At 36.3% G+C, this 12,267-nt stretch overlaps 1 protein-coding gene across 7 annotated transcripts in view; it reads right to left on the bottom strand.

Annotated features, from left to right (window-relative positions):
* The window catches only part of LUC7L2 (LUC7 like 2, pre-mRNA splicing factor), a 71,451-nt gene that overhangs the window by 45,247 nt on the left and 13,937 nt on the right, over window positions 1–12,267 (bottom strand). For 2 of the 7 annotated variants that reach the window (XM_088018346.1, XM_028106194.2), the window contains exon 2: window positions 9,846–9,929. The exons of 3 other annotated variants lie outside the window; for them this stretch is intronic. In XM_088018346.1, the coding sequence (XP_087874472.1) occupies window positions 9,846–9,883 (38 nt within the window). In that variant the 5' untranslated portion in view covers window positions 9,884–9,929. Of the gene's footprint in view, window positions 1–2,649; window positions 2,717–7,047; window positions 7,164–9,845; window positions 9,930–12,267 lie in introns of those variants that run through there. 2 more of the 7 variants (XM_088018345.1, XM_028106201.2) reach the window with 2 other exon arrangements.

Below are 12,267 nucleotides of genomic sequence, written 5' to 3'. Positions count from 1 at the left end.
TATGAAAACAAAAGTGAACAAAATCAGGGTGTTTTATTTTGCAAAATATTGACTTAACAAGTGTAACCCTACAGAAGAATGAGACTGACCACAGATAGGAAAAGTCCAACGCTAGAACTCTGGGAAATGGTCTCTGGGCCAACTGGGGTTTTAAAAAAATGCTTTTTAAAAGACTTTATCTCATTAAGACTTTGGTGAGGGCCTAAGTTCACGTTAGAATGGTATTATGATAAGCTAGCACCAGAAGGGCAATGCTATATATTCAAGTTTTTTGCTTACTGGCATGTAAGAAAAAATGTCTTATTTTTAATCTGTACCCAAATTATGCTAAGAAATTGAATGATGATGTAGTTTTAATTACAAAAAAAGAAGGAAAAAACCCTTACATATCTAGGACTCTTCCCTACTACAATATCTAAGCTTTTTAGCATGCAGCAACAGTATCGTTTCAATGCTACGTCAAACTAATGGCTCAATAATATCATAAACCAGGCCTTAAAATACAATCAAGGTTCTTAGAAGTTTTACTAATCAAACATTTTGTAAAGTAGGGCGACTGTTTTTGCTTCAGAAATCACAACATTAAGTCTAATATTAAGATACATGTGCCCTGAAGACACAGCTGTCAGATAAAATAGAAATAATGCCAAATATGAATTTAGCAAACATTATCCCCAATGAGCTCTTACAAAAAGCGTATTTCTATAAATGCAAAAAAGCATTTTAAAGTAACTTCTCACTGCGTAAGAATGGTTGCTCTATAGACATTTGATAACTGCAAACACAATAAATACAGCTATCAAATATCAGCTTACACATTAGAAAAACCTTTAAGACCATGAAATAATAAAACCCCTAATAATTTCAGATACAGAAATATCCTGAGATGGACTAGCAACTAAGTATCTGTTTACTGGTATTTTTAAAGTTTTACTTAAGAGACTTTAATGTTAACATCTTAAAATAATTTGGCTACGTTACCATGCAGTATTTAATAAATTTCTTTGGGCTTATGCCATGAAATGTATAATTTAGCTAAACCAACAAAGAATTTTAAAATAAAAATACTGGTAATTTTGGTTTCTATCAAGGTATCTGGCCCAAACCATGTTTTTCAAAAGAAACCAGGTAAAACAGCGCCCATTTGAAAAAAAAAAAGGGGGGGGCAGACTACAATTAATAGAAAACAATTATGAACCAGATCTTTTAATAAAAGGAATTACTTTATGAATTCAAATACTGTATCTTTGGGTTTTCTGGGCATATAGTCATATAAAAATAACCTGAGTTAAAAAAAAAAAACAATGACCCTCTTACACTAACACTGAATCCAAATCATAGAATCAAACCTATTAGTGTACATATCCTCTGTGCTAGTCAATGGGGTTACAAATAGGCATATAATTACAAGCTCTCTACCTTCAAGGAGTCCATGATGGTGATAGAGAAATAGGACATTTAATTGAAATAACAAGTAATAAAGTAGCATGACCCGAATGCCAAATGGATGTCTCTAACAGTAGTACTTCAGGAATTCTAAGACTGGAATGGCCACCAAGGATGGAGAGGTTAGAAAAGGCTTCATACAAAAAGTGGAAGCCAAAATTTAAAGAAAAGATAGGACTCAGACCACAGGAAAGAAGAAGAACATTTCAAACTGGAGTATTATCTTTGACAAAGCTTATAAAGACAGAAAGGTTTAGGGAATAGTAAATACTCCAAGTCAGATTCGGCTTTGGAAAATGGCTACATGTAGGGGAATAGCAAAGCTGAGGCCAGAACAGTATTTCTTGGTAAAATCTGCTTTCCTTTTTCATTTTTTTCTTCAATCCAGATTTTTAGTGTATAAACAAAGTTTAAAAAGTTTAAAAATAATGGAACAGAGATTAAAACAAGTTATTTGAGTTAACAGCAATACAATGTCCTACCCATAAAAACATGGAGGTTTCTCTGCCCTGGAACCTCTACAATAACTAATTAGGCTTTGTACATAACAATCTAGGTTTTTAGAATTAGCAACTTGATTTAGAACTTTGGTAGGCAAAGTGTTCATTTGAATGGAAGCATCAAAATTTCTGTTAATATTTATTACCAAGCAACTAACTTCAGAGTAAAAACTTTTAATTCTCTCTTTGGTTCAACCCCTCCATGAGTTTCATGAACTGTAATTTGTACTTGGGAACACCTGAGTTCCAAGTGTACAATAAAAACTGGAATGCCTATTATTCCTCTCAAAGTTTCTGAGCAAGTTAACAGGGCCTAACGTGGTACTGAGGCAGTTTCCGTTGGGGAATACAGATAGGCCACTCTAAAAAGGCAGCTCCTGCCCAGACTGTACTCAAATACTGCTATGCTCAAAATCCCCTTCAATCTGTTGGGAGGGAAAAATAAGCCCACTGTAAATCCCAACACCGCTATTTTATGGTCCTGCCTCTTCTGAAACTGACTTAGACTTAAACTGTAATAGTTAACACTTAAAACTTAAGCCTAGATGGTATCTGACAATTTACATGGTGCATGCTATTTTCCCAATGCCCACCCCTTCCCCCCTCCAGTGCCACCCACCCTCTCCCTCCCATACAAACAATAAATCAAATAAATTTTCATAGATTTAGGTGCTATTTTAAAAACATCAAAATTTTACTTTACCCATTCTCTCCGATGCTCCCTGTATTTTTTTAAGCTGTGAGTGGATGACCATGCTATGTGATCAACAACTGTGAAGGCTAAGCAAAAGTGAACTGAGTTTAGTATTGTAATTAAAAGAACCTTAAAGTTTGTAATATTTGACATATATAATGGTATGCAGAATCCTTATTTTACTGCATATTATCAGGCATTAATGGCAAACAATTTATAAAAACAACTAATTAGTATTTCTTTTGTATAGAATTAGCTTAGAGCTTAGCTTAGGGAAAACAGAGAAGAAAACTCAACAGCACACAAAGCAAAATGGAAGCACAACCCCTAGCTTATAAATGGAGCCAGAAGAGGGAAAGCCCTCCCATATTCTCCAATGTGACAACCAAAGCCCTCCCCACAGGTACACTTGTTAGGGAACAAGTGTCACCACTGGCTTAGGACAGGATAGGCACATTCCCTCTGAAATAAAATCCACACCCCTTCAGTGAAAGGAAAGCAGAGCAAGAAAAAGAGGTATATAAACAGATAGCTTAAAGTTTCTCATTTCCCTGTGCCTCAGAATCATCAAATGCAGAGAAATGTTTCACTCTTATTACCACTTCTTATAATATATCAGCTACTGAGTCCACATAGTAACACAGAAACTATATTAAAAAACTATATAAAGGCCAATCTCTAGTCTAGTACAGGGCAGGAAGAAACTTGCCCTGTCCCAGGAAACCCTCGTCTTCAGAGGTAAAAGCAGGTGATTCCTGCTGCACAGTGACTGCTACACTGAAAAACCAGTGTGATTACTTTTACATTCTTCTCAAAGTTTCACATCAACTCCACTAACTTGTCCCACCTACCTTTGCTGTTCCTTTAGAATTCAGCCTAAGGCTCATCTATAAGAACTCATTTGTAATTATCCTTTTAAAAAGAAATCTATTACTCCATATAAATGTTAATACACTTAGTTTAATTCACCATTCAGTTCAAAGTATAGAATTTGTTTTGTAAAGGGACTCACTACCACGTCTTAACATATTATAACTATAGGTACTTTGAAACAGTTAACATGACATGATACATGTCAAACTTTTCAGGAATGTATTTGTTATATAAGGAAAGAAAGAGTACTCAGACAAAGGTGGCAGTGGGAAAAACCAATTATGGCACTGTCCCTTCCAAATCTAGTCACTTCTATCTAACAGAACCTATAAAGTCATACCATTAAGTAGTAGCAAATTTTTTTCCCCCAGAAAAATGCAAAAGTAAGGGTACTATATGGTCCAGAAAGGCTATCCCTCCTAATCTTTCCATAGGGTTTATAATTACAAATAGGTACTACTATTATCCCATCAGAACCCCCAAGACAAGCCCAATACTTAAAAACTTAAAATACTGAAAAACCGCAATACCCATTGTAGAAATTGCTAGAACAAGTTCATTCTTACTGAATATGATCAAAGATTAATAATGCTAAAATAACTTTTTAAATCTACCAGCCTACTTCTCTATGAACATCCAGCAAAATTATAAGGAACGAGACAGGGGAACAGCCTTGCTATTAGGTGAAAAAGCTTACAGGATATTTAAGAGCTAACAGAATGGTGATGGAAATGTGAGAACGAATACTAAAGTAGCTACATTCCAAGGGCTCTATTCCACCCTCGCCACAACTGTATCTTCTCTCATTACACAAGCACAGAATCTTGGCCACTGGCAGGGGTGGTGGTGGAATCTATGCTTTAGGAAATCTATCAACATGTTTCTCCTTTTAGATTTAAGAAATACATTAGAAAAGCCTGAATAAACTGTTACCTAAATATTAAATTCTGAAAGATTATATAGAATGTGTTTTATGATATGTGTCACAAAGGAAAGCCAGTCATTAAAAAGTTGCAGCCTGCTAAATTTTCTACTTCGAATAGTTCCTTGCAGAGCTGCAATGCTGATACAGTAACACTTGTACTGGGGCTATCTGCTGTCTTCTATCATCCAGAACTTCCTATACACAAAATCAGAAGTAATGAAAGCTATCTCTGGCTATGAAGAAATACCTGAAAATAACCGGAGCGAAAGTGACTGGCTGATTTACCAAAAAGACAAATTTTCATCGGTTGGCTATAGCTATAAAAGCTAAGCAGAGTCTCCCCAAATCAAAAAACAGTGAAGGAAAGAAACAAGAAAGGAAAAGAAATGAGAATATCAAAGGACAAAAGTGACAGACAACTCAATGATAAAGGAAGTTAAAATGAAAAACAGAGATTGCCATGAAGGAGACTGAGCCTTAAAACTACTGAAACGACACAGCAGAAATACTGTGTCACGTTGAATACACACCAAATTCACAAGGATTGCCTCTGGAAAGGACTGTGTGAAGGGAACAGAGGGACTTCACTTGTAATGTTTTGTTTTGTTTGTTTTTAATTTGAAAAAATATACAAAATAACATTTGTTCACTCCTATAGGTGTCTGATAGTCTTTTGTATTTTTTAACAGTTTTTGCCAAATTAGACCCCTATAATCAGCATCACAGAATTCATCACTTAAAAATAAACATAACTGGGGGCGCCTGGGTGGCTTAGTCGTTAAGCATCTGCCTTCGGCTCAGGTCATGATCTCAGGGTCCTGGGATGGAGCCCCACATCACATCCCTCTGCCTGCCGCTCCCCCTGCTTGTGCTCTAATAAAAAATTAAAAAATTAAAAATAAATAAACATAGCTGTTCATGTGTAAACCTTCATTCCCCACTAGATTTTCAGTCCCTCTAAGACTAGAGCCCTGTATCACTACTTTATTGCACAGACAAAGGACAAGAGAAACAAATGTATCCGTAATCTCTAAGGAAAGGAAGAAGTAACTAAAGCAACTCAGCAACCTGGGGATATTCGGGAGAGGAAAGATTCTATTCCTATCAACAATTACTATACCCTAAAGCACATCAGCCAGTAAATACACAGAACAACATGTCTAGGGAAGTTAAGTAACATGTGAATTTCTCAAAATACAAACGCATGGTTTCTAGGATCTGAGATGAATCAACTATTTTCCTAGCAAGCATATCCTGCTCTTCCCCCATCCACAACATAAAACCACAGCCACCCCTCCCCTCCCCCCCCCCCCCCCCCCCCCCCCCGTTTCTAGTCCAGGGGTTATCTTTTCTAAGTAGCCTTTCCCAGAGCCAGGCCCCTTTCCACATCCCCACTGTGAAACAGGTTAGTGAAATCCCACAGAACTGCTGGCTACCAAGGGCCAAAACAGGATTGGAGAGGTGAGAATTCAAGCTAAGTGAGGTAATTTCACCCTTGTGGGCTAGATGAACCTCTCTAGGGACTCCTAGATGGCTCCATCTCACAGGTATGTATCTCTTCTGGTCATTCATTTCTACTTCACAGTTCAAACAGCTTTTTCTTTCACATGAATAACCAGAACAGTATTTTCTGAAGTATGAGATTTATACAAAAGATTTTAGGTGTTATCCAATTTCACCAACAGGATTTCACCAACATTTTAACCACCACTGAATCTTTTAGTGATTATTTATGATTAACTTTAAAAGTACATGATGAAGTCCATCTGGTGCTTAACACCTAACAAGTTCTAATGTTTAGCACGTGTGACAATAGAGTCTAAGCTATCTTTTTTTTTTTTTTTTGAGTCTAAGTTCTCTCTGAAAATACCATGCTGTTCTCACTGTATTTTTCTGGTGACATAGTTTTCATTTTAAAATTAACTTTAATTTTTAGAAAGTGAGTTGACATGAAGAAAATATTAAACAGAAAACAGTAAAAAACAGTCAAGGTGGTAGGTGTGACTAACCATTTGGGAAACATTTATCTAGAACAGAGTTTCTCAAACTTTTAATGTGCATCAGAGTCATGTAGAAGGCTTCTTAAATCACAGATTATCGGTTCCAATCCCCAGAATTTCTGGAGTCAGCCCAAGAATTTGCATTTCTAACAAGTTCCCAGGTATTGCTAAAATCTGGGGACCACACTTTGAGAATCACTCATCAAAACACTGGTCAACAAGCTTTTTCCTAAAGGGCCAAACGGCAAATATTTTAAACTCGCCAGCCATAATGTCTCTTGCAACTACTCAACTCTGCTGTTCTAAGGCAAAGCAGCAATAAACAGTAGGTACACAAATGGGCATGGTTGTATTCATATAAAACTTTATTTACAAAATGCAGGTGGGCCATAATGCCAATCCTGATCTAAAATATACCTTCAAATAACTAAAAAAGGGTATACTGTGTAATCTAATAGTAGGACAAAATGAAGAGGCAGTGAACAGCTAAGTATATATAGATACTAGCCAATAAATATCCAACTTATTTTATTGAAAGGTAAAACTGGAAAGTTCTAACTCTGAAAGAGAAAACTGAAGTCTCAAGAAGATAAAAACAAAACAATTTACCATGCATTCAGGAGACATGACAAAAGACTCAGCAAGGGCAGCTGGTTAAATTCTTTTCATGTTGAATCACACAGGTGAAACATCACTGCACATGGTTCACAACTAAATTAGAACATATGGATCAATATCTAGTGAGCTTTTTTTTTAGAAAAAAAAATTTAAAAAGACTCCTTTCTCTAGCCCATGTTAAACAAAATATGACATTTATTCAGTTTTTACAAAACTACGCTTCTCTATAACCTCAATCACCTTATAAAAATTGATTAACTGATATATTTTGGCCTTGCCTTTCAATTTCTACCCTAGCGGCTACTAGTGCATGAGAATTTAAACCAAAAGGGAACAGAATGACTTTTCTGCAGGTGCTGAATTCACAAGATTCCTGTTTAGAAATGTACCCTCTCTCTCGTTCCCTCATTCCTTCTCCAGCAAAATGTTCCAACTTTCTTCATCTTCTTCATCTAAAACTTCTTAGTAGACTGACCTGGTTAGAACAATCATTTGTATTTCCTCGTAGACTATACTATTAGCCCTGGGCTTTTAGGATTCAACCCATTTCATGTACCTTTCTAGAATTCCATCCTTGAGGAGAATATGCCTTATTTATCTAGTTTGCCCACACTGAAGTGACCTTCAGTTTTAAGCCATCTACCTATCTTTGCAAGTCCACCACTTGCCTGAATCCCACCACTTGCCTAAACTTCAAGCTTTAATGTCGTACGAACCACCTGATACTGAACACCACTATCTGACTCATTAAAAGACCATGATCCAGGACACCTTTCCTGCTACCTATCTTGAACATGCAGCTCACCACCATTTTTCCTTATGTGACATCTTATCCAAATCAAAGCACTTATTTGCTGCTTATAGAGCTTATGCAGTGATAGACAAAATGATTTTTCTTTGGTTTCAATTTATTTATTTACCCAAAGTAAAAGAATATCTCACAAGCATAGGCTTCCCTGAGGAAAGCTAAACAACTGTAGAGAATCCAAGGACAAAACAAGATTATATGAAATGATACTATTACTGTTTTCTGGGCTGTTTTGCAGACTGAATTCAGATTCAGAGTTCAAAATGCAAAATGAGTTAAAGTTTGTTTAAAAAAAGATTCACCATATGGAAGTTAACGGAGCTTTCAGTGTTTTGATATGCCCGAACCTCTGATGAAGTCAAATATTCACTACGACTCTTATTTAGCCTGATGTTTAACTACCATTTAACCTTATTTTCACCAAAATTTCTTGTTAAAAGAATTTACAAGGTCTGAAGTAAGATATACCCATTATCATTTTTAAAAATGTGTGCTTGTACATTAAAGGCTATGCCTCCTTCACTTAAAATGAACAATCCAAGTGGAATAGAATGGCTTACAACTGACCAAGAAATAAATATGGCTCATTATGCTAATGAGAAAAATTAAAAAAAAAAGTGCTCTCAATGTTGATGACAAGTCAAGGAACACAGATTAAAGATGACTTTATGAAGAAAATCCACTGAAGAAAACACTATTTCTTTGATTCAATGATTTATTTTGCAGAAAGGCAGCGATGTCACACTATCCTACAGGTTCAACAGTTATGTATCACTAAACTTGTATTAGGAACAAGTAAATGATTTTCTGAACTCTATTTTCCTGGTTACCTCCTAGGATGAGTAGTACACCCTTTTAATTTTACATTCTATAAAACTACCCCACAATGTAACTGATCACCAAAAATAGTACATTAGAACTAAATATACTCTATTAGCTAAGGAAGTACATCATTGTGTGTTTCCAAAGATTACCCTCAAAAATAGGCACAATTATCTGAAAGCTTTAACTTGCCCTAGACATTTCCTAACCATAATGGGCAACTAATGATGCAATAAAATTCTATTCTATATTCTACATTCTATTAGTCCACTGGTCATTTGGGGCACGAAGTGGGGGGAGGGGGTATGTAGGAGGTGACTGCCATTCCCGGCCTGTTTTAACCTTTCAGAGATGATGTCTGCCATTTAAAGGTTGTAAGTAATTAAAAAATATGGAGTCCTTAAAACTACTTCTGTAAATTCCCTGGTTTCTAAACTTAGGATATAATCTAAATTCATACCCTCCATTTTAATTCCTATCCCTTGCACCTTGCCAGGCCTTTTAGGGGTCAGGACCAGAGGCTTATAACCAAATTCTATTTGGTGGCAAAAGAGCTTTAGCTAAGGGACATCTTTGCAATTAACCCAACTCAGAAAAAATAACTACAGTCTGCGCAAGGACACTGAGTTCCTCCAACTGTCACATAGACAATTCTCAAATTGCTGCTTCAATTTTACTTTACTGCTCCTCCCTTTCAAATGGACTATGTTCGGGGAAAAATTTATCCCTCTTCCTTCTATTAATGCTAACAACTACAACAGAAAGGTACTTATAACATTTAATTTACCTCAAACTTCAGATAAATTAACATACTAATTTATATCTACTTATGGTTTCTCTCTCCTAAAAAAACTTTAAAATATACTTATTTTTCAACATTTTTTGAGTGTAACATAGGAAATTATTTGGTTTCCCACTTAACAGATTATTGATTTAACTTGAGGCAAAAAAGGTTAAGTGACTTACCCAAGGTTACAATTAGAGGTACAGCTGGGGCTAGAAACCAGGTCTCCTGAGTCTCAGCCCAGAGCTCTTTTCCTTAGCCCATGATGCCTTATCAGAAAAATCCAAATACAGTCAGACCCCCAGTTACATGGGTATGAGTTACACTGATTCACATATACAAACTTTATATAGTGTGACCAATGTTTCAACTCACGCGGTACCCTGCTTCCATTTATGCAGTATGCCAGGCATCGGCACGATTTTCAGTGGCACACAGGCGGTTGCCACCACCAGGGCCCTAGGCAAAATTGCAAAGAAGGCAAAGTTTGTCTTTGGCCCTCCCACCACCCTTATGCATTCCTCTCCCACCTCCTGGTCATCCCCCTGCCCAGCCTCCCAGCACCATCATGCTGCCCTCTGGTTGTCCAAAGCCCCCCACTTCCACCACTCACCCAAAACTGTCCTTTCTGGGAGTGCCCAGTGAGCCAAAATTACCTTTCCACTTCCTTGACACTACAATTCCCATTTCTGAGAATTTCAATAAAGCTTAGGTAATCCATATGATTAACTGAATTAAGTAACTCAAAATAAGGTACTTTTAATAGACTTACGTCTCCAAGGAGTTTAAAAAGGAACTAATTAAAAACTGAGTTGGGACGGGGAAGAAGGAATAAATATTTTTATTGGTGGAGGAGAGGGGGAGGTGAAAGGAAAACAAAGTTTTCCCAGTGCCCTAGGCTTCCTGTGCCACTTCAGATTCCCTCAGAGACAGGACACTAAGGCTTGAGGAGGGGTTATGGCAACCTTGAATCCCACTATCCCAGAGGACAATAGTTGTCTTATAGTCAGTCTCTGGGATGATTTAATAAAAAAAAAAAAAAAGTGGGGGGGCGCAGAGCTACCTTAAACACACCCTCCCCTACCTACCTTTTCCATCTCTCTCCCACCTCTTGGATCCCCATTTCCACCTCTTAGTGCCAAAGACACCCAACAGCATTCCCTGTAAGCTGTTCCTTTGTCCAATACAAAGCTTTCCATTATATGGTTTTAAAGTATATGGTGTTATTCAGGAACGTATCCATATTCCCCTACCCCTGGATACCTTGACGTTGAATGTATGCTAAAAAAGAACAATCCTAATTATTTAAAGGTCCTGAATCATAAGATGAAATATGTAAACTCATTATCTGGTAAGGAAAAGAATGTTCTGATTCTTGTCTTGTATACATAAAAGAACTAATATGGGTATCTTTTCTTTTCCTTGAAAGTAGTGTTTCTTACTTCTGGCCCAACACAGCAGTGAAAATCCAGTCATTTCAGCTAAATAATATCGTGGACTCGTTAACATGAGTTCATTGGTATATCCTCTTTGTCTGGAGGCAAAAAAAATCCGGTAACATACACATAAAAAATGGAAATTTATTTGTATACAAAGCAGAATGGATTTTAAGAAATCCATGTTTCTGCTAACTACACACACAGGAATATATATTTATATATATATTTTAATGTAGCTTTACAATACTAGATTGGCTACCTCATTTGGAAACTTATCAGGTGATATCAGGTGATAGCAGTTACTTTGATCCAACTACCCTCCCAGTAAAATTAGAAAATTCAATCCATGTAGAAGGTACCAAAAATGGTATCCATTCTAGGATTAAAAAGTTCACGTAAAATCTTACATGATTTCCATACTTTTACTTCAAAAATTAGTTATTCTGTCAGCTAAAATCCTGAATTAGGTCCCTTCCCAATACCGTCATTATGGAAAAGGAGCAATGTTAAGACATGCTGCAGTTATAAAATAACCATTCTTATCTAACAATGAAAAATGAACAGGTAAAAGTTTCTGCAGGGGCATTTTTAATTAACGTTAACTTGCAAGGGTTTACTACACAAAATTCATTTCTTTCCCAATCTTCCCCTCCTCTCTACACAAGCACAAGTAGGTTTACCACCTCCACCTATTTGTCTATGTGTCCTATGAAGACAAGTTCCCAATACGGGTTTTTATTAAAACTAAACTGTGAACTCTGAAAAGCCATTCTCTGTATGCACTGCGAAAAATATCTGAATTCAATACACATTTTTTAACCTACTCACATATTTTGCTGCAAAGTATTCAAGAAAATTACAAGAGCAACTGTTAAAAATATAAGTGTGCCTTTTCTCTTACGTCAAGCAATTTAAGTAACTTTTCAAGAAAAAAGCATTTCTTTAATGGCTAAGAAACGATCTGCCTAAACAAGCAACATATAAAAATAAGCAAGTGTTTTTGCTTTTAAGAGAGAAAGTACTGAACTAGACCTTTCCTCCATATTAGCATGGATTTGAGCTCAATTTGATAATACATTATCATCACCAAAAAAGCAACAGCATTTCATCTTTGCATTTAGGAATTCTCTTTACGACAAAAAGATCCGCAATTAGTAATTTTCTACACAAACTCTATCCTCAGCGCCTAAAAGGATTGTTGTTTCTCTCAATTCTACTTCACTGGGCACCACATTTTCAAAATGGTTCTATTTGGGGCACATGCAAGACTTGTCAATATTTACTGAACAAAGCTTCTATTAAATTCTCTAACAAAATGGAGGTCTCTCGGAAAAAACAGGCCATAACATTTTTCTTTT

Source organism: Eumetopias jubatus, unplaced genomic scaffold, assembly GCF_037043125.1.
Source record: "Eumetopias jubatus isolate StellerSeaLion01/CBP00866 unplaced genomic scaffold, mEumJub1_p1.0 scaffold_14, whole genome shotgun sequence".
NCBI lineage: Eukaryota > Metazoa > Chordata > Mammalia > Carnivora > Otariidae > Eumetopias > Eumetopias jubatus.
The sequence above is the reverse complement of the archived record's forward strand: the minus strand, read 5'-3'. Positions and strand labels throughout refer to the sequence as shown.